This window comes from Prunus mume, linkage group LG2 (genome assembly GCF_029339155.1).
Source record: "Prunus mume cultivar Tortuosa linkage group LG2, ASM2933915v1, whole genome shotgun sequence".
NCBI lineage: Eukaryota > Viridiplantae > Streptophyta > Magnoliopsida > Rosales > Rosaceae > Prunus > Prunus mume.
Window position 1 is genome coordinate 25,097,298 of NC_142699.1, and position 10,641 is coordinate 25,107,938.

General features: G+C 37.4%; 2 protein-coding genes across 3 annotated transcripts; both read left to right on the forward strand.

Annotated features, from left to right (window-relative positions):
* On the forward strand, window positions 1-4,116 carry LOC103322163 (nudix hydrolase 13, mitochondrial-like). 2 transcript variants are annotated; one of them, XM_008224051.3, is made up of 5 exons: window positions 1-674; window positions 2,625-2,739; window positions 2,827-2,910; window positions 3,297-3,446; window positions 3,675-4,116. In XM_008224051.3, the coding sequence occupies exons 1-5, from the start codon at window positions 604-606 to the stop codon at window positions 3,939-3,941; spliced, it is 687 nt and encodes a 228-aa protein (XP_008222273.1). In that variant the 5' UTR covers window positions 1-603; the 3' UTR covers window positions 3,942-4,116. The 2 variants fall into 2 exon arrangements, with proteins under 2 accessions (XP_008222273.1, XP_088901457.1); XM_089045331.1 differs by lacking the exon at window positions 1-674 and adding an exon at window positions 1,491-1,510.
* Window positions 4,117-8,488: 4,372 nt separating this feature from the next.
* LOC103322216 (ethylene-responsive transcription factor LEP-like) lies at window positions 8,489-9,755 on the forward strand. The gene has a single exon (XM_008224109.3). The coding sequence runs from the start codon at window positions 8,760-8,762 to the stop codon at window positions 9,579-9,581; it is 822 nt and encodes a 273-aa protein (XP_008222331.1). The 5' UTR covers window positions 8,489-8,759; the 3' UTR covers window positions 9,582-9,755.
* The last annotated feature ends 886 nt before the right edge of the window (window positions 9,756-10,641 follow it).

A 10,641-nucleotide genomic window follows, 5' to 3' on the forward strand; every position in this document is an offset into this window, starting at 1 on the left:
CATAGATGGTTTCAGATAGTTTTGATTATTGCATCAATTCCCATGGGAAAGATGCATTGGCACAAAGATGGTTTCAGACAGTTTTGATTGTTGCATCATGGAGAGTCCAAAGAGAAAAGAAGACCCCAAAAAAAAAAAACTTGACACCCAAGGTCACGTTATGAGTTTGACATTTGACATATTTAAGTGGTCAGCGTTGATTTGGTCTTCCCGCGGAAACATTTATATATACAGCTTTCTCGTGCAGAGTTATTGTGCAAAAGGAGAGTGCAGCTTCTGTGAAGGAGCGAACAAATCAAGCCAAGGTTCATCTGTTCAAATACGTTAAAGATTAGAACATAGATAGATTCAGTGTCACCGTTGCCCTTATTGACTCTCTCTCCAACTCCCTCCTCTCTCCTCTCTTCTTTTCTGCTTAAATTCTAAGAGAGCTATGAGGGTCATTCTGCTGCTTCATTTTCTCCCCGGGGTACTAGTTGGTTGGTGTTCTTGGTATGCTCTGCATATCTGAAGCCTACACACTCAGAAATTTAAGCAAACCCAGATGAGCAAATCCCCCAATTGTGCAGATTGTTAGGGTTGTTGGGTCTGCAGATTATAATCATGTCTTGTTTAACGGCAAGAACAGGGAGGCAGAGGCAACGTTATGAGGGCCATTTGAGGCTTGTTTCAGGGTGAGCACTACTCTCAGCCTTGGTATTCTTTTTGGTAACCTTTCCAATTTTTGCTTTCTTGATCATAATCTGCTTCCTTCCTTCTCTTTGGCCTGGATGAAGCAAGCCTGTCACTGTTAATATACTACTTTTGTTGTTAATGCTGTAAGAACATCATGTGTTAATTATGTCTCAAATGGTTTTAGTCCTTTCTGTGGAAAAGCTTTGCATAGCAGCTAGCATGTCTTAAACAGTTGCAATCTTTTGTGTGGAAAAACTTGCATAGGAGCTAGTATCAAGGCGATAAAAGCTTATCTTTGGGTCCCAATGTTTCCTTTTACAAGTTGCCTAACGTCCTTCGCTAGTGGCCAAGTGTGTGGCAGAATTGGGCCTAAGAATTGACTTGTGATAGCTCATGACTTATATTCCATTCACTTGTGTTCACACACCATATGCATTTTGGAAATTCCCCTTTTAGTCATTCCACAGTAATGTTTATCTATTGTGAGTTAGTAAGCATGCAAGGGCTAACCATCTATAGTTATTATATAATTAAGTCTTTAAACAAGAATATGACTCTTAATCGTTTAGATTATACTTGGATGGTTGGGATGCATCTCAGTTGTCGATATCTTACCTAACGGCCAAGAAACATGTCATCAGTTAAGAATCTTATCATGTGTGTATGAATGCATATGTCACTTTGCTATATTTACAAAAAAATTCATGGATTTGAAGCCTTGAGACATGGAACATCCAATTGAGTAATGAGTTGAACTTATCAGTTTTCGCTTCATATTGAGCTGACATTATAAAACAGAAAATCTCAACACATTTCTCTCATTCTAAATAATGCAGTAAGAAAAGTTGGATGCCATAGTAATTGATATTATTTGTATTTGCAGTCCGGGTTCGTATTGTACTCTTACTTGGATTTCTGTTGCTTGACTAGATGCCATTATTGCATATTAGGAAGAAAAATTATGCCTACAAACACGATAACCTTCAAGTGTGTGTTTAGTTTTCATGAATAATGCCGGAAAATGCTGCAAAATTTTGCTGACAATGTAACTGAGTTAGTATCCCCTTTTCATTTGTCCTGTTGCTTCGTTTTTTTTTTTTTTTTGTGTGAATAAAAAACCTTGCAGAAGGTATTTGATGATAGGAGTTTCTTTTTGCTCCAATTGGTTTCAACATAATGAGAGGCATAAAATAACATCTGCTATGCGTTGGAATGGATACCTACATGTCATTGATTAGCAGCACAACTACTTAGCTAGACATAGTGTGAGAGTGATTCGAATCTAGAGATCAAACCCTTTTGATTGTGAAATGTAGGTAAATCATGGAATCTTCATAAAATACGGCTCATAGGTATAGCATACATCATAACTAGTGCATCTTTGTCTTGGTCCTATCCTTTATTTTCCGCTGGATATCCTATCCATGTGTGGGTGATGTTCTTCCCTCAGCACCTCTGAGGTTTAGTGGGGACCTTCTCTTCATTCTGTATTTCCTTTTCAACTAGCTATATTCTCTCACAGTAGTTCTATCTGCTTGAATTGAAGCCTTCCTCTTATTGATTAGCCTGAGCATAAACTACCTAGCTAGGCAGAGTGTGAGTAATTGGACTCTTAATTTCAAGGTGGACTTTATTGTTTATGGAATGTAGGTAACTCATGGAAGCTTCATAATAGGGTAACTACGGTTTATTATGTATGACATGCCATCATAACTAGTTCATTCTTTGCGTTAGTCCTGTCCTTTTTTTGTGTGGATGATGTTCTTCCCTGAGCGTCCTTCCTTCCCTCTCTCTCTCTCTCTCTCTCTCTCTCTCTCTCTTTGTGTGAGGGTTTCGTGGGGACTTTCTTAGAACTCTGTATTTCCTTTTCAACCAGCTATATTCGCTCACTTAGCTGGAATGTATTGAGGGACTTTTGGCTTTGACTTACTCATTTGGTGTAAAAATAGGTGTATTCCTTATAAGTTTGAAAAGAGTGTTGGGGGTTGCAATCGCAGTATGGAGAAAGAATTGCTTGTTCTCATGATTTCTTCACCAAGTCGGGATGATCTTGTGTTTCCAAAGGTATCTATCTTCTTGTTTATTTGTAATGTACTTAAAGCTCTACTAAGATCAAATAGTGAGCCTAGAAACACCTTCTTTTGTGATCAGGGCGGATGGGAGGATGATGAAACGATGAGTGAAGCTGCCCGTCGTGAGGCCTGGGAGGAAGCAGGAGTGAAGGGAGTTCTTGGTGTAGGTTTCTCTGCCCTGCTTGGTAACAGGCATGGACACCTTTGCACTGTAATGTTTAATTGCAATAGAAATGTGTAACTGGACCTCTAGATGTAGGAATTTTCAACCACAAATATTCTCACATGTGACATATCGTTGCAATGGATTCTCACTTCATGAGTAAGCGGGGTTGATTGCATTTCCTTGGATAGTCTCTTAAGTTTATATGCGGTTTCAATAGTTTTGGAATCTGTTTTCGTGGTTTTATCCCATTCTCATGGGTACATTTTCAATATGATCGCAATGTCTCATGCATAATACTGAGACAGAAGTATGCTTCTCTACATAAAAGATGATTACCTTAATGCCTACTCAAATAAACAAATACTATTTCATATTTGCTTCAGGAAACTCCACTGGGAGATTGGGAGTTCAGAAGCAAGAGCAAACAGAATAGCTGCAGCCAGCAAGGAGGTTGTAGAGGTTTCATGTTTGCAATGGAGGTGACTGAAGAGCTCGACTCCTGGCCTGAGCAGGCTAACTATGGAAGGAAATGGGTGAGTCCTATATTGATGTACATTTTAGGCCACCAGATGAAATTCTGGGAACCATCATAACCGTCTTTAAAACTTTAAACAAGTTGAAAAATAGCATCTACTGTTTCTTTTTTATACTCTGTTAGAAACAAGCGCTAAAAACCTGTCAGTTTAGCTTACAAACTGTGTTCTTGACACCATTTATAAGTGAGGACTTGAAATAAAGAGTTAGCTGTGTACCATTTTCAGCTTACCAAAGAAGAAGCATTCAGAGTCTGTCGGTATGACTGGATGCGGGAAGCGCTTAAAAAATTTGTGACAGCTCTCTCAGAGAGCAGGGAAAATGACACAATAAAAGAACTGGAAGTTCCTTTGAGGCCAATCTCAGAAATTGAGCATCAAATGCCACCACAAGGCTGCTTTGGCAGTCATCCTAGCATCCAGCAGCTTGCAGCTCGAAAATCGATGCAGCAAATGCAAATGCATTGCACAGGGTTGCGAAAGAGTCACGTATAAACTTCGTGTACTGAAAGTTGCCAGTTTAGCAATTCTCTCTGGTCTTAAATTGCAGTATTATTTAGTAATTCTGTTTATTTTTTTAGTGAGTTTGTTTAGCTCTTCATCATTTGTACAAACTCTGTAATCAAAATCAAATCAAAATTTGATGCAATCAACTGTTCATTATAACCCTTGTTCATGATGTTAACATCTGTTTCAATTTTGCTGAAACAATCAATTACAAGAGATGCTGCTAATGCTTGCACAAAGACAGTTTTGTTGTCATCAGCAAGAAGAAAATTACCAAAGCAGAAAAGAGCCAAAAAAATCTCAAAGTCCGGGAATGATCTTCAAACACGACAAGAGAAATTCAAACCTCCACACGCTCCCTCGAAAACTTAAAAACCTTGCAAAATGAATTACAGCACAAAAACCATTCAACCCTTGAGAGAGAATGCTTTGTTTAATCTTCTGGCTTAGTTTAACTTTTAATTCCAAAGGCTGTGGGGTTTTGAACTTTGTACTTTTGCCCTTTCCGTATCTCAATATTCTGAGATGATTGACTATGTGAACTTGTGCATTGACAAAGATCTTTTTGCTTCACCATGGATGGTTTAGCTCAGAGAGCAAGCAGCTGCATTAAAATTAGGGTGAGATATTAAAGCATCAATTGGTGGGTCGGCCCGAACTGGATTAAAATTGAGTTCAAGCTAATTATTATGTGTCGCATTTATATAGATGAAAACTTATAAAACACAATATCCTAACATTAAATTCATAAAACATTAGTCCAATGAAATAAGTCGAGTCACCAAATGAGGTATAGCTAGAGGAGCAGAATATACATGAACAAATGGGAAAGGATCAACGAGGCCGTGTGTGCCCCTAAATGAAGTTTTGTCTAGAAATCTTTGAACTGCCACCTTTATCAAATTAACCCTTTGATTACACACTTTTGTTCCACGTAACACGGGGAGGGTTCCTTTGACTCTATGCCTTTCTTTCCAACACATCTTTTCACTCACTTAATTTGTTTTATTTGTGCCTTGAAATTGGAGATTCATGGGATTCACAAAACCCTCTTGCCCTTTATTTGAGTTTTTTTGACTTTTGACGCCTTTTCTTCTCCCACCAAACCACTGTTCACCTACTTAGTTCTTATCGTCATTCATCATGTCGAGAAAAATCAAACCGCGTTCTTTTTTCTTCTTCTCATTCTTCATTAATTTTTTGTTTATTTAATTTTTCTGACTAAGAAATCAATATATAATAGCCTTCTAACCATTATTATAACACTACTGACACTAAAATCTAGTTGGTTTTTTTCTTTCTTTTCTCACTCGAAAGTACTTGAAAGTGTATACAATCTACATATGCATGATGCCTGAAATTTCAGATTTTGTGTTCACGAAATAGTACAATATGCGAATCGGATATTATTACTGTGCAGATATTATGTATTTTTTATTATATATATTTTTAATTTACGTCAACAATAACATGTAGACATCCGAATAAAAGAATTACTGTTAGTTTAGTTCTTTTTTTGGTCGAACAGTACTGTTAGTTTACTAGAGCACAAAATAGCATGATGTCTGAACAGTCGTATAGAGGAGGCACATGGGTTGGCCATGCCACTAAAATGCTCCAAACTTTTTTCCTTTTTCCTTTTCCCCAATCTATGGTTAAGAAAACGATGGCCTATTTTATTAATTTCAAACTATTTAGCATATGATTGCAGATACTCACTAGACTGTATAATTTGCCATCACAAAACCATCGATTTCGAAATGAGAAGATTGCTTGCTCTCTCTCTTTCTCTCTCTCAGTGTTTTGTTTGTCTGAATTGTTTAATAAAAATTGAAAAGATAGCTCTTCTTCTGTCAGTGATGAGTCAAAGAGAGAGAGAGAGCATATCTCATAATCTCAGTCAAAATGCAGCATAAAAAACAATACCAAATTGTCTAAAAAGAATACCATTTTGATGCTCTATCTATATATATATCATTGAATAATGTTAGTGAATCCGCAATAAAGCCTTGTTTGGCCAATTTTCTCATAGACCCACCTACCAAAATTCATCAGGTTTTCTGTCCAGGAATCACGAAGGGCCAATTTCTCTAGCTACTTGGTGCTGCTAGCTTTTTCCCTTTCCACTTTCTTGATGGTAGTTAATTAGTTATAATCTCATTTGCAATAGTAATTAATAATATTTATAAATTTCTACACTCCACCTCATTTGCTTTGCTTCCATATGGATTAGAAAAAGCAAGACTAGAGATCATAGTAGCTAGCCATATATAATATACCTGAAAAAAGGTTCATCAAGTCAGATTATAAGCTCACTCGAAAGGCCATTTTGGGTGCCTTTAGACTAATTAGGCCATTGATCATATTTACATGTAACCCGAATCATAAACTGGGAAGACAAAGTTACAATGTTAATAATAATTAGCACATAAAGTAGAGATTAAAAGCCAAAGTGTTAACCCACCTTTTATATCAACTTGCATGCTTGTTATCCCAAGTAAATATATATTAAAAATTATTTGTCTCTCATTTCAAGTAGATGCAAAATTTTGACCTATAATTATGACCAAAACATTTTAACTTGACAATATTGTATACGACCTGTTAACACGATATAAATTTGCACAAAAAATTCAGTATTCCGGTACGGATTATCGGGTCATGTTAAAAACAGGTTGTCATTAACCAAATCCATCAACTCATTGGGGATTAATGGCGTTTTTAGGGTTAAGTTGATAACAAATTTACAATTAGCACAGGTTACAAGAACTTGTTGAAGATAAATATATTTGGAAAGGAGATAAGACAGAAGACTAAGATGTGGATCTGAACTACCACCATCAATAATTTAGACTAAGCTGACTGATGTCTTCATTAAGGTATGACATCTTAGTACTTTTCTTTCTAGTTTTCGTTATCCACAAGCCAATAACATGGTCTTAAATTGGATTTCAAAGCACTAAAAATAGTAAAATATATATATCTAAAGCAAAATTACATCAACTGTGTACCGAAAGGCCAAGTAAATGGGGTCCATTTGGGTCAAGTCTCTCTTGATGGTTTTTTTTAATAATTCCGTAGGTCTTTTCTTTCCTAGTGATTGTTTTGTTCAAAAAGCAATGCCCTTTGTGTCCTCTCACATGCAACCCAACATGGCTTTCCCTCATTCGGAGGCCTATGTCAATCTGCGTGTTCATATTCATGAGCAACCAAGGAAGCTCCAAACCCAGAAATAAAAATAAAAGAGGAAAAGCCATTTCCATGGAATTAAACAAATTATAAAACGAAAACCTTTGGGTTGAAAAGTTGGGAAAGGAGGTGTGGAGCATCATGTCATTATATTAAGCTCAAATTGGATGCACGTGGCTGAGATAATTATATTCCCTATGTTGTTGCATGTACGTAAAAGTCTCCATATGCAATGTATAGGGTAACATGACCATTTTGCAATCCTTTCTCAATATTTATACATATCTATGTAAATACAATAATATTCTCTTATTTGTTCTGTAATATAGATTTCATACTGCCAATTTCGACCACACATCTAATGTATGTTAACGACGCATATGGATTAAAAACACGAGTAGAGCAATACATTGTTAACCCTATATACTTATGCATGCATATGTGTAATAACATGTCAAAAATTTGGTTGAAATGAATCAAGAAAAATCTTGGAGAGATGATCTAGTATGCTTGAAAAGAGAAAGGAGGTATTAAAATGGTGAAATAATTGCATTGGGATGATCAATGATGGGTACTGACAATTGAATGATCATGGGAATGATAATTAGATTTGTGATGTGTTATATATATTGAGCAATCATATGGTGCAGGTTAAGTCCTTTTTACAAAGCTTTTGGGGTTTTGGATAAAGCTCTTCCAAGGCGTGCATGCTCATAATACAAGACTGATTTGATAATTAGTACAAGTAGTCCATGATTAGTAGCTGATCATACATTCAATTCAATTCACTTCAAGTCAGACCCCTCTCTCTCTCTCCTTCCCAAAGCACATGCGAGCAAACTTTAGGTTAGATATGATAATCAGAACTTTAAAAGTACCATACAATATTTAATCCAATTGAATAAACCTGCTAATTATTAAGAACATAAACTTGCAACAAAGTTACATGAATCAGCGCACAGCAATAATAATAATGGGCATGAGTTGCTAATCATTCATGCATGCCAAATAAACAAAAAGATGTTTAAAAAATTGTGTTGGGATTTATTCAATCAACCGGAAAATCTAAGGCAATATTGACAAGAGGTTCTGCGGTGGTTTAATTTAATTAATTAGTTTTTTTGTGTGTTTAAATTATTAAATGATTAAGGAATTGATGAAGTTGCTGTCAGCAGCAGAGAAACAACAGCCATGGATGATTCGCTTGTGGCAAGAGTGTATGATGTCAGTCACAGAAAGATGGACCCAATTTCAGATGATTAGCATGCGTGACTGTATGAGATTGCTCATCATTTGCCAATTTTATTTGGTTTAGGGGCAACTCTGTCAATTATAAAAACATTAATCTTAATTATTAATTATTAATTACACTATTAATCTCCCTTATTTAAACACCCAACATGCAACGGACGAAAACCAAACCAACCCAACAAGCCTACAATCATTCCCTTCTCAAAAATTCCACTTCTCTGACTGAGAAGTCACTGCCAATCTCTTTCCCCAAGCATTTTGAGTGTCTCTTTCTCTTTCTCTCTCTCCCTCTCCCTCTCAGAGGCATTAAAACAAACACCTTCCTTTCTTTTTCAGTTCCCGATTATACAGAAACTGAAACCAGCCATGGACTTCTTCAACAACTCGTCAAAAGCAAACACCTCCCCTTCTTCTTCATCAAAGACCAAAAGAAAGCAACAAAACCAGCAAACCCAACAACCTCAGCAGCAGCAGCAGCAGCAGGAGACGAGGTTTCTGGGAGTGAGAAGAAGGCCGTGGGGCAGATATGCGGCGGAGATAAGAGACCCTTCTACCAAAGAGAGGCATTGGCTCGGAACATTCGACACCGCCGAGGAGGCCGCCTTGGCCTACGACCGAGCTGCTCGCTCCATGCGCGGCTCCAAGGCTCGAACCAACTTCGTCTACTCGGACATGCCGCATGGCTCGTCTGTCACCTCCATTATCTCACCCGACGAATCACAGCGTGACATGTCAGCCTTCTTCGCTACCCCACTCCAGCCCCAACCCCAAACGACCAATCACCAGCAGTCGTTCTTTACTCAGGACCCATTTGACGCATACCCGTATTCTGGCGGGTTCGGAAGTGGGTCTTACGGGCCAGTTTCGGGTGGTGATGAACCCGGGTCTGGGTCTGGGTCTGGGTCTGGGTCTCAGTCTCACACTGAGCTACCACCTTTGCCTCCATGTGTTTCTTCCACTTGTTATGGGCCTGACGGAGTTATGGGCTCTGATATGGATATGGGCTATTTCGGATTTTCGGAGCCCACAACAAATAATGGGCTTGACCCAATGATGAACGGATCCTACATGGGCTTTGACTCGAACGAGTTTGTGCAGCACAGCCCACTGTTTGGGAGCATGCCACCTGTTTCGGATGCGGGTATAGATGGGTTTGATTTGGGTTCATCATCTGCCTATTTCTATTGACTTGTTTTTAGAAAACCTATCTAATCTTCAAGTGTGCTATTTTCATTTTTTCTACTTTTTTTTTGGGGGGTCAAGTTGTTTTTGTTTTGTGATGGGCAAAAGATAACGTTTGCCTTGATGATATTGTAATGGGTATGCTCTTTATATTGCAAGAAATTTGAGCTTCTCAGAGAGTGTAAATGTTGAATGTTCTCGTGCATGGTACATTAGTTCACACGCACATTGACCCAAAAAAGAAAAGAAAAGGAAAACCAATGAGGAACAAGTTAGTCGAGCAAATAAAAGTAAGAATGAGATTAGCGGTGGATTAACACGCCCAATATTAAAAGAAAACTAATGTCATAAGTGATATTACCCTTTTCTTTTCTTTGCTAATGCTTGCGAGTCCCTGAAGGTATATTAATTGAACAACAAACAAATAATCCACATAGTTTGACAAAAAAATAAATAAATAAATAATCCACATGAATTGATAGATGTGCTTCCGAAATCTTTCTGCATTTATCATAGGTGCATTTATACACATTTAAAAGAATATTAACCACTTATTAATATGACGAATTTTAATTAGTACACATCAATATAATTCTATTAGTATGAAATTGTGTTGGCATTTCCTAGAACTTAGTATTAGTTTGGAAGTGTCATTTAGCTATAAGGTTTAATCAAAATTTATTTATCTGATTTCCAGAAATTGCAAGATTGAAACAGCTTCAGCAATCCCCAAATTCTAGAATTGTGAATCCAACACGTATGAGACATTTGATCTGAAGGGTAAGACATCTCATTTTTCATGCACTCATAATAGGAACGTTTTTTGGAATCTAATATGATTTTATTTCCTCGATCTTCCTTGATTTTAATCAAATAGAATCCATTTAGAAGTGCATCTCATTTAGGCATATTTTGCAATATCTTTTCACTTATTCCTTAGAGCAGTTCCATCGATTAGCCTGGACTGGGGCAAAAGGGGCCCAAGAAGAAAAAGGCGTTCCAGCGGGCCTTTTTGCTTGGGTTAGGTGTGGGCTCCACAAGCCTGGGTTGACCCATAGGCAAAACG

Coding starts and splice junctions, on each gene's coding strand:
- LOC103322163 (XM_008224051.3), top strand. CDS start 604: ATGTCTTGTTTAACGGCAAGAACAGGGAGGCAGAGGCAACGTTATGAG. Junction 675..2,624: donor CATTTGAGGCTTGTTTCAGG/GTGAGCACTACT, acceptor GTGTAAAAATAG/GTGTATTCCTTATAAGTTTG. Junction 2,740..2,826: donor ATGATCTTGTGTTTCCAAAG/GTATCTATCTTC, acceptor TTTTGTGATCAG/GGCGGATGGGAGGATGATGA.
- LOC103322216 (XM_008224109.3), top strand. CDS start 8,760: ATGGACTTCTTCAACAACTCGTCAAAAGCAAACACCTCCCCTTCTTCT.